This window comes from Phalangium opilio, unplaced genomic scaffold (assembly GCF_054372755.1).
Source record: "Phalangium opilio isolate 3A_F unplaced genomic scaffold, DU_Popi_V2 ptg000025l_1, whole genome shotgun sequence".
Classification (NCBI taxonomy): domain Eukaryota; kingdom Metazoa; phylum Arthropoda; class Arachnida; order Opiliones; family Phalangiidae; genus Phalangium; species Phalangium opilio.
The window spans coordinates 1,525,737-1,544,048 of record NW_028324156.1 but is presented as its reverse complement, the minus strand read 5'-3'; the positions used below and the strand labels follow the sequence as shown (position 1 = coordinate 1,544,048).

The 18,312-nt window shown below is 35.8% G+C and overlaps 2 protein-coding genes and 1 long non-coding RNA gene across 9 annotated transcripts in view; 1 reads left to right on the top strand and 2 right to left on the bottom strand.

The window, feature by feature from the left end:
• Positions 1-936: 936 nt before the first annotated feature.
• LOC149691666 (uncharacterized) lies at positions 937-1,319 on the bottom strand. Its single transcript, XR_016383424.1, has 2 exons — positions 1,192-1,319; positions 937-1,126 (listed from the first exon to the last, which is right to left on the bottom strand). It is a non-coding gene; the product is annotated as an uncharacterized LOC149691666 (long non-coding RNA).
• On the top strand, positions 1,209-5,025 carry LOC149691665 (uncharacterized). Its single transcript, XM_089869031.1, has 4 exons — positions 1,209-1,562; positions 1,635-1,937; positions 2,326-2,697; positions 4,079-5,025. The coding sequence occupies exons 1-4, from the start codon at positions 1,360-1,362 to the stop codon at positions 4,326-4,328; spliced, it is 1,128 nt and encodes a 375-aa protein (XP_089725157.1). The 5' UTR covers positions 1,209-1,359; the 3' UTR covers positions 4,329-5,025.
• Positions 5,026-6,281: 1,256 nt separating this feature from the next.
• Khc-73 (Kinesin heavy chain 73) overlaps positions 6,282-18,312 on the bottom strand; it is a 32,821-nt gene continuing 20,790 nt past the window's right edge. For 2 of the 7 annotated variants that reach the window (XM_089869013.1, XM_089869015.1), the window contains exons 24-31: positions 17,064-17,132; positions 15,078-15,226; positions 14,217-14,740; positions 13,977-14,148; positions 13,506-13,800; positions 12,503-12,709; positions 12,227-12,403; positions 6,282-11,078 (exon numbers count right to left, since the gene is read on the bottom strand). In XM_089869013.1, the coding sequence (XP_089725139.1) occupies positions 10,849-11,078; positions 12,227-12,403; positions 12,503-12,709; positions 13,506-13,800; positions 13,977-14,148; positions 14,217-14,740; positions 15,078-15,226; positions 17,064-17,132 (1,823 nt within the window). In that variant the 3' untranslated portion in view covers positions 6,282-10,848. The remainder of the gene's footprint in view (positions 11,079-12,226; positions 12,404-12,502; positions 12,710-13,505; positions 13,801-13,976; positions 14,149-14,216; positions 14,741-15,077; positions 15,227-17,063; positions 17,133-18,312) is intronic. The other 5 variants (XM_089869014.1, XM_089869016.1, XM_089869017.1 and 2 more) reach the window with 3 other exon arrangements.

The following is an 18,312-nucleotide window of genomic DNA, read 5'->3' as shown; positions in this document are numbered from 1 at the left end:
TGAAAAAAATAAAAAATAAAGCGTAAATTTAATCTATTTTTAATAAAATAAATATAACAAAAAAACCTTGAAATGTCGAAACCGTATAAGATCCTAGCTATTTTAAAATCACTTAAACCATTAATTTAAATCATTGCAAAATTTAGAACTATATTAAAAAGTAAAATATCTCTTTTGGGAAATAAAAAAAAAGAAAAAAAAATTATGATACGAACAATAAAAATTAGAATAATCTGATATTATTAACTTTTTTTCTGATATGATTTCCCTTATAATTATCATATTTAAACCTAAATGCGAAGTCAGGTGTTAAAGAGGAAATAAATAACAAAAAATCATCTGATTTCCTTTAATCTAAATTAATCTTAATAATTTATGAAAACTATGAAGCGGCTAAAATGCTAAATTGCGAAAAACTTAAAAAAGAAAATTCCAAAAATTCAAGAAAAAGAAAAAATATGAAATGTCAATTCATGGTCAATTCAACTTGTCACTCAAGATTCTATAGAAATTGTTCGACATGGCCTGAGGCAACGTTTGACCCGACTATACCCAACATCATAAGTTTATAAGTGATATTTTCCATAAGTATGACACTACCAATACTTCGTAATGCTAGAGACAGCTCGAGCTAGTTCGAGAACGACAAGCGAGAATCTCTGACGTACTTCACTTCATGACAAAGACAAACTCTCATTATCCAGTGACACACTTATGGAACATATCTTATGAACATATGCCAACATACCTAGCTCCGTTCTCACAAGTGGTTGTAAGCTGCAAAATAAACAGTATATTTTTCCTCGCTCCAACCCCTCAGTCCCAAACCCCCGATCCTTTCAAATTTCAAACTGAGTTATTTCCTAGAAGGTACGGAATTTTGACACCATAATTGACCATGACTATAGTACCTTAACACTTTGTAAAAACGGGTGTATCAAAATTATTTTGGGGTTGAGGGAATCTGAGCTACAATTCTGGATGGTATATACTTTCAATGTGCTAAGTAACTATACTTTAACAAGTTGTTTTTCGGTGGCAAGTAAAGTTCGGCCTTCGACCATTATTACTCTTTTATAAAAGGTACTATCCCTTGAAATTGCGAAGAAAGTAGGCGGGCAGAAAACTTGAAAAAAAAAAAAGTGAAAGTTAAAAATACGGATTTCGGAACAGGCCCATGGGGGAAAAAACCTTTTATCCTTCATTTTAAAATTTCGTTTTCACTTCGTTTCTAGACAAGGTAGAGTTAGGTCGTGTTGCGGTTGGTGGTGGTGTTAACATACTTTCATTCATTTCTCGCACCTGGACAACTAGAATAGTTTAGTTAACTGTCCCTAAACGGACAAGAGTTTTATAACCATGGCAACCGGCCAAGTAAAAAGTTCAACAGTTGATGATAAAAGTAAACAAATAATTCTGGTGACCGGAGCATCAGGTTTTATCGCGTTGCACTTGGTACGACTCTTATTAAAAGAAGGGTACCAAGTTCGTGGAACCGTTAGAAGTCTACGAAACACCAATAAATTGAAACCACTCAAAGAGATATGTCCCGAGAGTTCCTCGTAAGTTAACTTTTAAATTGATATGTGTACACAAGGATCTATGGGACATTAATTAAATTTTGTTTGAAACAGTCAGTTGGAATTGGTGGAAGCTGACTTGACCAAGGACGAAGGATGGGCCGAAGCCGTGTCCGATTGCCATTGCGTTATGCACGTGGCTTCACCCTTTCCTAACGCTGCCCCTAAGAACGAGGATGAACTTATGAAACCCGCTGTCGAAGGAACCTTAAGGGTCTTAAACGCCTGCGCTCAAGAAGTGGCTAAAAACAACAAGAAACTCAAGAGGGTCATCTTGACCAGTTCGATTGTGTCCGTTCATGGTGAAACAACAGAGGATAAAGAATTATACACCGAGGAAGATTGGAGTGATTTAAAGTAAGATTTCTTTGGGTGTCCTAAGACGAGGTAGAATAGAGAGATTTCAGTTGGCTGAGCAGTACGTCACTCCGTACGGTTCTGGCAGTCATATTGGTGGGTTTCAGCTTTCCTTATGCATTGAACCCACCAATATGGCCGATTAAATTAGCTACTCCTCCAAACGTAAGTGCTCAGTACTACGTCACGCAACCTCACTCTAGCTTCCACTTATACCAAGAGGGGGTCGGAAAAGGGGGTGCAAGTAGCTTATACTCTGCACTAAAGGTTACCATAATGGCGACAGGGGGTGGTGCTATACCCCAATTGACAAATCCTTATCAAAACACTGAGTATCCATTTAGGACGGGTTTTCTAATTACAATTTTTACATTTCCATTTTCGCTAGTTCGAGAGCTCTGGAAACTTACCCTAAAAGCAAGACAATGGCCGAAAAGGCCGCCTGGGACCTGGTTAAATCGCTTCCAGAGGACCAACGTTTCGAATTGGCTACTATCAACCCTGGGGTCGTTTTGGGACCCATTTTGTCCGACGAAGCCGCGACCAGCGTGGAAATTATCTACCGTATGATGGATTACATGACCATGCCCTTGATTCCGAGGGTACATCTTTGCATTTGCGACGTTAGAGACGTCGCCTTAGCCCATTTGAGGGCCATGGTGGTTCCCGAAGCCGCGGGACACAGGCATTTAATCGTTTCGGGACACTTTTGGATGGGCGAAATGGCCACGATTTTGCACAACGAGTTTGCTAAATTTGGGTAAGTACCCCGTAAAGGGGAGTTTTGACGTTCCCCAAGTGTTGCCAGGCCGTTTGTGAGTCAAAATATTGCCGAGATAAAGGCTAGTAGTTCAGTTTGAATCGGTATTTGACCAACTTGACTCACGGAGGGCTTGACAACACTGCACTTAAGTTTAAGCTGAGATAGGGGGAGGAAATTTCTGTAGCCCCTTCAGTGGAAGCGCTATCTATTTTTAAATTTAATGTATTCATAATTGACTAGCCTGGTTAGACCTTTCATTAGAGAGAGTGTATGGGCTTCAAAAACGTTTAAGTGTCTCGAAGAAACCGGGTCTAGTGTTTTAAGGCTGATACGAAGGGGAAATACCGCGTGATTTCCTCGAATTTATTTGGGTTTAGTGATGGTTTTAGGATAAGGTGATATGATAAGAAGTGAGAGTGGTTTCCGGTACCGCAAAATGAAGTAGAAACTTATTGTTAAGAATATATTTCAAACCTCTCATGAATAATGAACTACTGAAATATAATTTAAGTGAAAAATAAATACGAGTAATTCATGAGAGGGTTGAATGAATTCATATCCTCTGTTATATACATAGTTCCCACTAAAGGGGTATTTTGATCGTGTGAATCAAGAGATTGCAGGGAGAAAGGCAAGCAGTTCAGTTTAACTCAGTACTTGAACAACCTGACTCACAGACGGTCTGATAAAACTGTACACGCTGAAGTTAAAGCTGAGAGAGCGGGGGGGAGGGGGCGGGGTTATTCTGCGAAAACTACCTGTACAGGGTGTTCCAAAAAGGGACGGTAATTATAGGACCGAAGTACAGTGGAACATGGTTCTATGGCAAATCAATCAATTTTGAGTCGGAAATGCTGTAACCTCTATCTCCATTTTGCCACAATTGACAGTTTGACACCCAAAACAAGTTATGATTGGAGTGTTTTGTGAACGGCCCCCTTAAATTTAAACTGAAAGACAATGCTAAGAAGGGGGTCATCCCTAAAACACACTACAATCATAACTTATTTACGTGTCCCTTCACAGAAGTTATAATACATTTTCGACACAAAATTGATATCCCATCCTTTAATTACCCTCCCATTTTGGCACAGTGCTATATTTTTGGAAATAAAAACACCAAGGGTAACAAATCCTTGATAATCAGCGGTAACAATCTATCAACTATTATAACAAAAATGTTAATTATAGTTAAATTAATTATATTAAAAATAAATTAACCAAATTTTCATGGCTAGCCCTAGGGGTAACTTTATAACCCATCTAGAAATAAACCTCGAAATTCGTCTAGATAATGATAAAAATACAATAATGACCTTGGTAAAAGATAATTAATAATAGCACTTAACCCTTGCAATTTTTATTTATTTATTTCTAGATATCGCGTACCACTTTTCTACTCTCCATATATTGCTCTATGGTTCTACAGTTTTCTAGATAAATCTAGCCGTTTAATGTTAACGCGTTATAACAAAAAGTTCTTCTTTGACGATCAAAGAATGAAGAATATTCTGGGTATGGATCCCATTAAACCTGAAGATACCCTTCTCGAAACCGCTCATGATTTAATTCAACGTGGAATTTTGAATAAAACTAAGAAATATAATCCCCAACCTATTCCGCAATAATAAACGCTTTCGTTAATTAAAGCAATTAGCAAAAGAGGCCAGTTAAATATACAGGGTGTATCTGATCTGATAAGTCTGCCATAAACTAAGGGGGGATGGTCTTTGGGAAATCAATTTTGAGACGAAAATGCAACTTCTATTACATTTTGTCCCAAGGACCACTGTTTTCAAGTTAAGATTGATTGAAGAATTTTACGGATGACCCCCTTAAATTTAATTAAGAAACTGATTTAGACAATGATTTCTAATTTAATTAATTAAGGGGTCATCCCTAAAACACTCAAATCAAATCATAACTCGAAAACAGTATCCCTTTGGGTCAAAATGGCGATAGAAGTTAAAACATTTTGGATGCTCAATATTGATTTTCCAAATAGCATAATCTCGCTTAAATTATGGCAGACTTATAAGAAACACCCTGTATATCTTAAAAAAATTTCTTAAATTTATTACGGATGGCCTAAGGGAGCCCAAATTCTTATTAAAAATTTTCACTAATCATTTGTATCACAATCCTTTACAAAATTTCACATTTTTTTTATAATCATTTTTAAGATTTTGATCTTTTTTTTTAATATAACCTAAATTTTATAATTTCACAACGATAAAAGCGTAATAATAATCAATTAGTAATGAAACATTAAGTAACTTTTTGTCTGTATATACTTTTTAAGTAATAAAATATTTTAAAAGATAATTGCGATTATTTTTCATTCTACTCTTCATTTTGAAGGGTTAATACTGGGATCTTTAGGTTGGGGGAGGAGCGAGGATACGTGATATAATTTACACGGCCATATTGGTGGATTGGAATGCAGGAAGATGGCTGAAATTCCCTCAATATGGTTGTCAGAACCGTGGTAAGACTTAAGGAGGGTATGACGCATTACATATCAAACTGAAAGCACTCTATACAATGGAAAGTATGTCTGTCCGTCATTGGGTTAATCATATGTAGGCCAACTACTAATTCACCTATTTACTCGGTGGTGTCACGTATAAAATAATTGGGAATAAATAACCTTTCGTGAACTTTTGAAACAATTTCGCGTTAGAGGTAAAAATCGTGGTTTTTAAAATTATTATGGCATGTTTACCTTTCTTAACACAATTCCTCTTTACATTTTATAGTAAATTCAAATTATTGAAAACAAAATACAGGGTGTTTCTGATAGGTCTGCATTCATAAATTAAGGGAGATTATGTTCTTTGGGAAATCGATTTTGAGTCGAAAATGGAGATAGAAGTTTCGAAATTTTCGACTCAAAATCGATTTCCAAAAGAACATCCCCTCGCTTAATTTATGGCAGACTTATCAGAAACACCCTGTACATATAAATGCCTTAAGTGCAAGGTAAGACCTTCGAAAGAGTACGTAAAAGAAAATGTAGAAAAGTTCTACGACTTAGTCACTAACAAACTCGGAAGTCTTGCTTACCAAACAGGTGTGAATAGTAACCCCTACATGTTAAAAGTATTAAGAAAGGAAATTAAATAATAAGAAAAAAAAAGTACGTTGCCCCAATTAAAACCAGTTTCTCTTAAAATAAAACGGTATAGAAAGGGCACCTATATCTATTTCCGGAAGATATTAAATACATTATAAAAGTACAAACCTGTCATACCTGTAAATCATAAGTTTGTAAGATATGTTCCTTCCATAAGTATGACACTACCTATACTTATTTCGTAATGCTAGTGAGAGACTTACAGCTCGAGCTAGTTCTAGCAGAACGACAAGTGAGAATTGAAGTACTACACTCGGTGGTTAATTAGTTTTGTACTAAGCCTTTGACAGCGCCAAAACCAACCAGGCGTCTTCGTTTTACCTCGAATCTATGACCTACCTCATTCGCTTCATGACAAGCTCCAGTTTCTAAGTTACCAGTGACAAACTTATAGAGGAACATATCTTATGAACTTATGCTGTAAATGGAAAACATTAAAATAAAATTTCTGTAGTTACGGAATTTTTATTTACGTGATTTACTACACTTAATTAGTGTACAAGAGAATGGTTTCAAATTTGTTTGTTTTTTTATTGGGGTATTTTTATTTTTTTTATTTTTCATCTCCAAATGGTCACGTGACAAAAGTCACGTTTTTTTTTTAAACTAAGCGTCGCTAATCCCTCGATTTTATTCACAAGTAATAAAATCAGCAGCTTAGATTTATTTAAATATTTTCATCATAATTTTTCTTTTTCCCCAAATAATGGGATTGGATCAAAGGGATTATTTCTGATTAATTTTTTTAATTTTCTTCTCATTGGATTATTTTTCTTTAATTAATAACTAACTATTAATTAAAACGCCGCTACGCTATTCAATTAACCTACTATAATACATAATCACAGCCAAATTATGAACATAATCATCATTTAATTAATTAAAATTGGTACGCGATTCGCACGTGATGTGGGTTGAGTTTATACCGGTATATATATATAAATTAGTTTCTATGGCAACGCCGCCATTTTGTTATCAAGCTTTACAATATCGTAGAAGCGCATTGCGTGAAGTAACACGTGTATTTTCATATGATTTTTTTTTTAAATATTGCAAAAACATTTTTTATTCTATAAATTAATAACTTGGGTTTAAAAATGGCTACGTTGCCATGGAAACGATTAAACTTTACCCACAATGACGTCAGTAAAACTTATCATAAGAAAGAGAGAGAGATTGGAAAAAGTTGTACAATTTTTTTCTCAAAAAAAAAAAGGAAAAAAATATATATATTTTAAAATCACCTTGAAATTAATATTTTTAAAATATAGACCAGTAAAAATAAATTAAAATACATGATTATAGGTATTACGTAATGTCTAATTCCGAGATCTAGCTAGCCTTGAGAAGTTTTATCTATAAAAGAAAGCGTAGTAGCACTTCATGTATATAACCCATAGAGTATAACGCAGTCAAAGGCATGAGAGTGCCATTACCTCATTTATATATTTATTTATATAAAAAAAATCCATATAAAATTTAATTTTGTGAATTATAATTTATAATTTAACCGGTGTATTTATTTCTCAATTAAATTTTATATCAAATCAAAATTAAATAAAAAAAAAAAACTAAAGAAGGCAAAAAAACTATATATATATATAAAAATATATTAATTAATAATAACATATTATAAAAAAAATACAAAGCCTAAAAAATAGAAATACTTTATAAAATTAATTAATTTGGTTTTAAATTTAAACTGGTCTATATTTTAAAAATAAAATCGCAATTTCAATCCCACCTGAAAAAGTTTTATATATAAAAAAAAATAACCGGTACGAAAAAAAAAATATATATAATAATTAATAATAATAATAATAAAAGTCTATATACAATAATTTGTTTGTTTTCCCAACAACAATTAACACTAATAAACTTGACTCAAATTTCTCCGTAAATGTTTGTTTTTTTTTTAAATGGGGGAATGAGGGAGGGATGTCTAATATTTATTAATTACCATAATTATTAATCATTTTTTTTAATTAAAACAATTATAATTAACCCTTATTTTTATGTACACGACGTATATTAGACTAAAAGCCCTCAACGATTGTTATCGGAAAAAATTGGAAGCCGGCGCCCATTAGTAATTAATCTTCACAAACTAATTTAATCTTAATTAATTGACTATATAATTCTGACCAGGTCAATATAATAATTATTTTTTTTCTTTTATCTTGAAGGCTATAATACAACACACATGCACACTCTGGAAGGGATAGGGACAGGAAAATGATCGAAGCCAGGGAGAGATATTTTTAAAATATTATTATATATCCTACAATATTGTTTATTTTTTGTTTTTGTTTATTAATTAATCTAAATGACGTATATTTGTTTATTTACCCACTACCATAAATAACTACTATATAAAATTTATTTATTTTATTACCTAAAATTAAAACTGATTTTTTTTTTAATTTTATAATCCTCTCTCTCTCAAAAAACGAATTTCTCTCACAAATATATTGTTATCTAATTTTATTTACCTCATTACCGGTATTTATTTATTTATTTATTAATTGGCAGACTTAAATTTAATTTCCTAAAATAATGCTAAGTATGTTTATTTAATAAGCACTCTCGATTCGCGGACACGATTCGATTCGGGGTTCGAAAAAACTTGATTTTATTTTAAAAAGAATAAGCTTTGTTGTTTTTAACCTCTCCCGTTTAAGGGTTTGTTTGTTTGTTTGTTTGTTTAAATTAGTATTGACTGTCGAAAACACTCTGTAAATTAATTTATCAATATTTAGGCCTAACTTGTTTGTCTATAGAAGGAGAAATAAAAGAAATCTAAAATAAAAAAGAGTGGAACGAAAATATTTTTTTTTGGTATTTTTAAAGGACAAGTTTCACGTAGACTTGCAGATTTAATTATAGAGTTTAATTAGACCTTTAAAATGAGATAAACCGCGTCGAAATCGGCCCACAATTAAGAAAGATACGAATTGTTGAAACTAAACATCAAAACTTTATTTTCTTTCAAAGTTTTTTTTTCAATTTTTGCAAAATAATTCATAACTTTCTTATTTATCGACCGATTTTGATGTTTTTTGGCTTATTTTGAAGCTCGTAAAATTCTCTATCATAATCCGAGGTCCATCCCTTTATTTCCCCCCAAAATAAAATAGTAAACAGAGTTAAAACAAACAATAAATAACCCTAAAATAAAAAAAAAAACCCAAAAAAAAACACGCTCACCTTTCTAAAATAAAAACAAGTTTTTTCGTTAATTAAATTCTCTCTCCTCTACTTTCAATAATTACTTCTAAAAAGATGGACACCTATTTCTTTAATTTTCTTTCGAATAAATTTCAAATATATATATATATATATACCATTATATATCCTTCGTAATATCATATATATAAGGGCAAAAAGCTACGTCGCCAACTAACAAACCAACTTCGGAATTATTTATCGCACCATATTCTTATATATATTTATATAATAAACCCCCATTAATTAATTAATTAATATCTAATCGTTAATTATTTCTCTCTCAAGAAGGAATGTTATATCATAGCAAATATCCCAAAAGCGATATTAATTATTTATTTTAAAGCGATGAATTACTTCGAAGTTCGATTAATCCATGAATTTTATTTTAGAGGGGGGAAGGGGGGGCAAGGGGGGGATGAAAAATTGTCGAAGGGTGAAAAAATAATTAAAAAATATACAAAAATCTATGTTGTGAAGTTGAATGAATGAATGGGTTGGTTTTTATGAAATTTCCAATGGTTTTCTTCGTTTTTTTTGTTTTTTTTTTCAAGTCTTTTAGCGTAAAATTTTATGCTTTAACTAGCTAGAAGCGATCGAAGCGAGGGGGCGGATGGAAAGGGTTGTAAGTAAGAAGGATGATGAGAAAAATCACAGACACGCAACAAAAACTGACGATAAACAAACAAATAAACAAATAAACAACCAACCAAAAAAAAAAACTATACATGTGTTTGGAATGCTACCTATATTATCCAATAATATAATAATACTGCTGCCCCATTATAATTAACAGTTTAAATTGTCTTATTTTCTTATTGTCTTTGTTTACTCACAACTCTATATTTGTTTATTTATGTTACGTTTCTCTTAAAAATCTCCCTAAATATAATATATATTCTTATTTATATCTGACCCATAAAAGTTGTTTGTCTGTCTGTCTGTCCCAAAAAATTTTACTAAAAATAACTAAAAAATAAAGAAATGGGGTTTGTTTTTTATGGCGCCCTAAATATATTTAATTTAATTTTAATTAAGACCCTAAAATTAGCGTGTTAAATATTATTCATTCAAACTCTAATTACCACCAGTTTTTAACTACTTTAAACTATATAAAAGCCCTAATCAATTTGGCTGGGAATTTTCTTGGTTATTGCTCTCATTAAAAATGTTCTTTTTTGCAAGGAATTTCCGTGAAATTTATAAGAAATTTCCAGGAATATCTTATATACCCTTTCTTTAAAATTTTGTTCATTTATATTAATTAATTAAACAATCCCCAATTATTATTAGTGTTTTGTTTAAAAACCTTAACGACGTTACGTAAATTTAATTCATTGTAGATTTCAGGGAAAGGGTTTAAGGGTAAGGGTAAGGGTTTATAAGGGGGTTAATAATTTAATTTTGTTGTTGGAAACATGTCCTAGGCCTAAATGACGCGGTTTAAAATTTCCAGTCAAACGGACTATTTTTTTTGTTGTTGTTTATAAATAACCAGCTATTAGAATGATTTAATGTATTTAATTTTAATTGTTATTTGGTTGTAGGTTAGTTAATTAATTATGTTTATTTAATTTTGTTTTTATTTATGAACGCTTTATAGTTTACCCTTCTTGATTTTTACGTTATTTTTCTCTCTCTTTCTCTAAAATGGACCTTTTTATTTGTTTTTAATATGGAACAATAAACTCTTGTTTTTGTTTGTTGTTTTTTTGTTGTTATTTGAGCGTTTTGAGCTTGACTCATTCGTATTAGTTAGTTTTATAATAATTATATTTTTTTTTAAATTATTTTCTAGTCAAGTTTCCTCGACTCTGGCTCCTTTTGATTGGTCCATCGGACGACGACGACGACGTCGACGTTTCGTGTACAGACTGAGACATTTTAGTGGACTGCAACCCTTCCCCCCGACTTCGACTACGTGGCATCGTAGAATTTAGCCCCAAAGTGGACAAACCTTCCCCCCTACTACGACTCAGTCTGGACCCCGACAAGTCTATGTACGAAGATGAAAGTCCTGGATAGTCAGCAGCGGCAGCGCAAAATAAACAGAAAGATACAGGAAGAAATAAACTCTGTTAGTTTCCTTTTTAAACGGTATTTGAAAGATATGCGGGAAGGAAGTAGGTCTGGTCTTTACAAGATAAAGAGGTAGATGGAGTGGATGATGATGGGCGACCTACAGCAATGAAACTCTACAGTGCACCTCGCGCACGCCCCTACCCTTCGGTAGGCCATTGTTAAGTGCTGCCGCCTAGCGCCATTGTATTTGATTCTGTTTTTAAGACACGGGTGGCATCCTTTACAATTCCGTACTGTACGACCCCACATAAACGCCCAAGAGGATGCTGGGAGGACTTCAGTGCCCTTCCGTAGGTGGGGGGTACAGAGGCAATGTTATAGGTATGGCGGTTACCACTCCATCCCTCTCTCCTTCAAGTTAATACGGAACTAACTTAGGAGGTTACCGCCCCTTTTTCAGAGAGTTGGTCTGTCAAGGCTAGGGACTCGCGCGTTCGACCACAGGAATGTCAGCCCCTAACTAAATGCCGCCGACGACATGTTACCACACCTACTGGCAAGTTTGCCTCAATTTATTACAGTAAATATCTATGGACCATTCCATTAAATACTTGCAGAGAAACAAACACACAGTAGGCAATATTTTACGTATAGAGTAATGTCAGTTCTACTATGCAAACGTCATACCATAGAGTAGTGTCGGTAGAGGGGGGAGTAGACTGTGTATCCCTCCCTCTAGGCGCGCTTTTGTAAGAGGGGATACTGTACGCGCCTGTTAGGGGGGATGACACTGGGCTAAGAGATAGAAGGGTATGACGTTTGCATACCTAGAACTGACATCTAGCTCTAGCTCAGTGTCATCCCCCCTACCAGGCGCGTAGAGTATCCCCTCTTACAAAAGCGCGCCTAGAGGGAGGGATACACCGTCTACTCCCCTCTCTACCGACACTACTCTATAGTTTTCTACCAAGTAGGCAACTTATAAAGTAGTTCTTATTTTTGTAGAATTAAAATAAGTAGCCCACCCCCATTTCGTATATTTACTTCAATAAGCTTAAAAACTAAAAAATAGGCCTAATTTAGATTAAAACTAATTTAACCAACTGGTGAGTGAAATAAAAGTTAAAAAGCGCGTAAATTCACCTTCTCCTTTACTCCTGGATCTCCTTAGAGCTCCTTCACCGGATGGCATACTCTGTCTAGCGGCTCGAATTTCCCTACCTCTTTTGTCAAGCTGTAATTTGTCAGGGCGAACAAAGATCCCGAATCTCGGTTTGCATTGAAAGTAACGAAAACCATTGACCGTACCATCATTTTTACCTTCAAATAAACACGTACAAAAAACCCATCCTTCAAACACCTTCCTTATACCTAAATGTATCTTTAAGTTAAATGCAATAAAAAGCGATTAACAATTACCAGTGGGCGTATCCAATTCGATACCGGCCCAAATTCCGGGTGAAAAATGAGTGTTGCCGAGATAAGCTACAGTGCCTCTTTTATTATAAGGACTAATGGCTACACTTTCACCAACGACCAACCAAGGTGGCAAGGACACGTCGCCAACGCTTGAATGCAAATCCGCTTTGCTTCCGAAAGAGCTGACGCTTGTGCTGTCTTCTTGATCTACAAGTAATTAATCAAATCTAATTACCTTTGGAAAGAAACACGATGTCTCTTGGTTGTTGGAGGAGGGCAAGGGGACACACGATGTCTCTTGGTTGTTGGAGGAGGGCAAGGGGACACACGATGTCTCTTGGTTGTTGGAGGAGGGCAAGGGGACACACGATGTCTCTTGGTTGTTGGAGGAGGGCAAGGGGGGACACGATGTCTCTTGGTTGTTGGAGGAGGGCAAGGGGACACACGATGTCTCTTGGTTGTTGGAGGAGGGCAAGGGGACACACGATGTCTCTTGGTTGTTGGAGGAGGGCAAGGGGGGACACGATGTCTCTTGGTTGTTGGAGGAGGGCAAGGGGGGACACGATGTCTCTTGGTTGTTGGAGGAGGGCAAGGGGACACACGATGTCTCTTGGTTGTTGGAGGAGGGCAAGGGGACACACGATGTCTCTTGGTTGTTGGAGGAGGGCAAGGGGACACACGATGTCTCTTGGTTGTTGGAGGAGGGCAAGGGGATACACGATGTCTCTTGGTTGTTGGAGGAGGGCAAGGGGATACACGATGTCTCTTGGTTGTTGGAGGAGGGCAAGGGGGGACACACGATGTCTCTTGGTTGTTGGAGGAGGGCAAGGGGGGACACGATGTCTCTTGGTTGTTGGAGGAGGGCAAGGGGACACACGATGTCTCTTGGTTGTTGGAGGAGGGCAAGGGGACACACGATGTCTCTTGGTTGTTGGAGGAGGGCAAGGGGACACACGATGTCTCTTGGTTGTTGGAGGAGGGCAAGCAAGAAAGTGATAATTACCAGTGCCAGCGTCTTCTCCTCCATGATGAGATTTTTCCGAACCATTTTCGTCATTATTCTCATCATCTTCGGTATTATTTGGCTGACTTTGATCGGAGGGTTGTTGATCAACGTCGATTTTGAGCAAATTAAGCTCTCCCAGGCGAGCCCGCATCTCTACTTGCTCGTCTCTGGGTTTGACGAAAGACGAGGAGGAAGTGGAGGTTTTATCAGTTGGTACAACGGGGCAAGACGCTCGATGTGCCACAAATTGGTTAATGGCCGCGCGATTTTGTCGAAGTTCGACCGTATATTTCTGAAAAGTTACCAGTAAGTGAATAAGTAAGACCATAAGTTCATAAGATATGTTCCTCCATAAGTTTGTCAGTGGTTACAAACTGGAGCTTGTTATGAGATTCTTGTATCGAACATATCTTATAAACTTATGGTAAGACGAAGGGGGAAAGAGGGAAAAGCGACAAACAAACGCACTTTTTCTTCTTCATTTTCATCTTCAATTTCTTCCGGAATGCTATCATTGGAATGAGCTTCGGTGATGGGACTTTCAACCGACTTGGTCATGGGATTCGCGATGGTGCTGGTGGTAGTTGAGACTGGTAATTCGGAAGGGGCTTCCTTTTCTAGAATATTCTCGCTACTGGAGCTAAAACGGTTAACGTGGTCGGTCGTCTTAGAAACCAAGGTTGTATAAACGCAAGGTTGTATTTTTACCTCATCGAGTAATTGTGTAGTCGACAAGGGTCAATGGCTTCGGGTGTCATGACGTCTAGAAGAGCCCCGACGCTCTTGAGAGAATAAGAATCCTCGCTAGGAGTCGCGGACATTCCTTGAGATCCACCGTATCCCGAAGAGACAATACTGGGAGTTCCAACTTTGTTACTCGTTTGATAAGCCAAGAAACTATCGCAAGTTCCAGAGTGTTTCATTAAACCAGAAGTTTCGTAATCGGTTCCCGTTATCGTCTCTCGTTGTTGTTGCTCCAATTCTTCTTCTTCTTCTTCCATGGTCATATCGGACAGAGATTTATTATCGGGTGGTATTTTTTCAACGGGTTCTTTTTCGAGGATGGTGGTAGCGTTATTAAGTGGTTCCGTTGGCCGGTACGATTCAAAATCGGTAAATTCATCATCGTCGTCGTCATTGTCCTTTTCTTCCGAACAATCTGCCCTACTTTCAATGGGTGCATTCTTCGAGATGATTGTACTCTTGTTGAATGACTCATCCTCGGCAGCAGACTGTTGGCGGCAATAATTATACGTCAAGAGGGAGCCAGTCCGAGGGAAATGTACTTCAATAGACCATTCCATTCATTACTCGCAGAGAAACCAACACACACAAGGACGGGAGGACTTAATAGGCATGGGGGTATGTATATTACCACTCCATCCCTATCTCCTTCAAGGCAGGCCAGACGGAGCCCGGGGTGGGAGGTTAGCCGTTGCCTCTAGCGAGTGCTTCTTGGTTGGCGCCAAGAAGGTGACCTCCCCCCCGCCCCTGTGGTGTTTGCTTAAAACTCTTCTGGATGGAATGAATGAATGAATGGAAGATGGCCTATTTGATAAAATCCATCACCTCTTCGGACTCTTCCTTTTCCAAAAGGGGTTTAACTTGACAATTGTTGATTTCTTCGAGCAGTGTCCTCATGGGTTTGACTAGTTTGGTGGGCTGGTTAGCCGGGCTCATGCTGCTCAGGGGGGAAGCTAAGAAACGCAGCGTGTTGCCAATAAGAAGACAGACAAAAGTTCAGTTGTTACTTTGTGCCACCCATAGAAATATTTCTTTTTCTTTCTTTCTTTAGCGTACGTCTTTTTTTTCTCCATTAAACAACGGGTATCATTCATATTTTGCCATCAAAAGCCAGCGCCCATCAAATAGACCATTTCGATGTAACTAATAGGGGGGTAAAACGTTTCCTCGCGCCTGCGCTGTAGTCTTTATGTATCATGAGAGTGCATGCATGCGCAGAGACGAATGGCAATGTATCAACCCCTGATACTGAGGGTTGCCTACCCCCTTTTTTACATCGAAAAGTTCTATTATATATCACGACAATCAATCTATCAATCAAATCTTTCAAAATAAACTGAATCGGCAAAATATGAATCTTAGCACAAACGATAACAACTAATAATAATAAAAAAAAACCTCTCGTATCATGCTTATCGTAATTAAAGTTTAGTATAAATTAATCCCTAGTATTTAATTTAATTTATAAAATTTCGGGAAAAGGAAATTATATAAATTTGTTAGACAAATTAAAAATAAACTATAACGATAAAATAAATAAATAAATAAAATATCTCCAGGAATTCATACAGATAATAGGAATCATTGTGCCCCCATATAGAGTAGTGTCGGTAGAGAGGGGAGTAGACGGTGTATCCCTCCATCTAGGCGCGCTTTTGTAAGAGGGGATACTGTACGCGCCTGGTACGTAGGGGGATGACACTGAGCTAAGAGATAGAAGGGTATGACGTTTGCATACGTAGAACTGACATTACTCTATAGAGCTATTTCAATTCGGGGGGTGGAGAGTTTTTGAGGCGAGGTTTCGCCAGTCCCCGCCAAGCGCCTCATTGTGCGCTAATTTTAGCATAGCATAGAGTTTTTCAGCGTCACACACGGAGGGAGGTTGAAAACCGGTTCCGATTATTGGCAGGCCCAACTCTGACGTTCCCCCCCCCCCTTCAACTAATATAGCTCTATATCCCGTGTTAATATCTATGCGGGTTTTGTGGGCGGGACTTGAGAAGTTAGTACCCCCGTCACACCTCATAATTCTGATGGCGTCTTTATAACTGGCGTTTCATTGGTTGATAGCAACCCGAGCTCCTACGCTCGCGCAAGGTTCAATAGAGAGCTTTCAGATGAGATAGTAGTACGTCACACCCTCCCAAGTCTTACAGCTGTTCTGGTAACCATATTGGGTGGTCTCAGCTTCATTCCTGCTTTAAACCCACCACCAATATGGCATCGTAAATTATGTCACGAGACTCTGCTCCTCCTCCAACTGAAAACTCTCTATGTGCCTTGAGATAGATTATAAATTCGCGAGGTAAAATTTGTCTAGCTCCTCCCACAAAATCCGCCTAGATACGTTGAGTGAAAATGGATGCAACACGAAAAATTCCTATTAACTGTATATATTCCTGATATAAATAATAGCCGGGGTAGCGAGTTAGTACCACTGTTGGCCCATTCCATTAATCTCGCCCAAAAGGTTGGTTAACGCACAAAAAATAAGGCGGGGGGGGGGGGGTTTATATTAACGCTACTATAACTTAACTATTAAATTAACTTAAGCCATGCGGGCTACAAAATAAAACCGGAAATACGTATATAGCAGCGGAAGTAAAAAGAAAAGGTAATAAATAAATAATAAAAGCGATGCGAAAGCCACTAAAACCAAACGAATGTTGATGGATCAATTTGGATTAAGGACACGAAATTTATTGGGAAAGACATTTAGGGGGGGGGGGGATATGGATTGGTTTGTTTTTGTTTGTTTGTTTGTTTACGAATGGTTATATCTAAAGAGCCGACAAGTGTATGACATACATTTAGACATTGTGGCTTGTCGCAGACTGAGATTCAGATTGAAATTCAAGTTCAAGAAGGTTGGTCGAGCTGCAAGAGAAAATAATGTTTTTTTCCGCCAGTAGTAGACTCGCCTTCCTTTTTTTTATGGTTTTTAAACTACAGACACCATATATATATGTAAAAAGAGGCCATAGAATAGAATATAGAGAGAGAATACAGTTCATAGCAAAGATATAGATATAAAGAGAGAAACAGTCATTGTGAGAGGGTTTAAAGACCTAATTAACGTACCCTAACGAGCCCCAGACCCCAATATAAATTAATTATAGACTAAATTTATCATAAAACTTAAATTATATACATATTGATAATTATATACAGGGTTCGTACAACGTTTGGAAAAACCGATTTCCACGATATTTCAAGGTGCAAGGTCAACTAGTTACTGCAGGAGTGTTTTTTTTTTTTGGCTTGGTTATTTTTTAGTTGGAGCTACCCTGAATTTCACTAAAAATTACAAAATTTACCTGATTTTTCTCTGAAGTTTATTAGAAATTACACATTTCCATGATTTTTCCCCTGAATTTTACTAAAAAATTATAAATTTCCCTTATTTTCCCCTGAATTTTACTAAAGATTATAAATTTTCCCGATTTTTCTCTTAAGTTTACTAAAAATTATAAATTTCCCTGAGTTTTTTCCCTGAATTTCACTAAAAAATTATAAATTTCCCTGATTTTTCTCTGAATTTTACTAAAAAATTATAAATTTCCCTGATTTTTCTCTGAATTTTACTAAAAAATTATAAATTTCCCTAATTTTTCTCTGAATTTCACTAAAAAATTATAAATTTCCCTGATTTTTCTCTGAATTTCACTAAAAAATTATAAATTTCCCTGATTTTTCTCTGAATTTTACTAAAAAATTATAAATTTCCCTGATTTTTCTCTGAATTTTACTAAAAAATTATAAATTTCCCTAATTTTTCTCTGAATTTCACTAAAAAATTATAAATTTCCCTGATTTTTCTCTGAATTTTACTAAAAAATTATAAATTTCCCTGATTTTTCTCTGAATTTTACTAAAAAATTATAAATTTCCCTGATTTTTACTAAAAAATTATAAATTTCCCTGATTTTTACTAAAAAATATAAAATTCCCAGAATTTTCACTAAAAATTCAGAATTTCCCAGAATTTTCACAATAAAAATTCAAAATTCGCCAGTTTTTCCATTAAAATTTAGTAAGCAATATATTTCCCTGACAA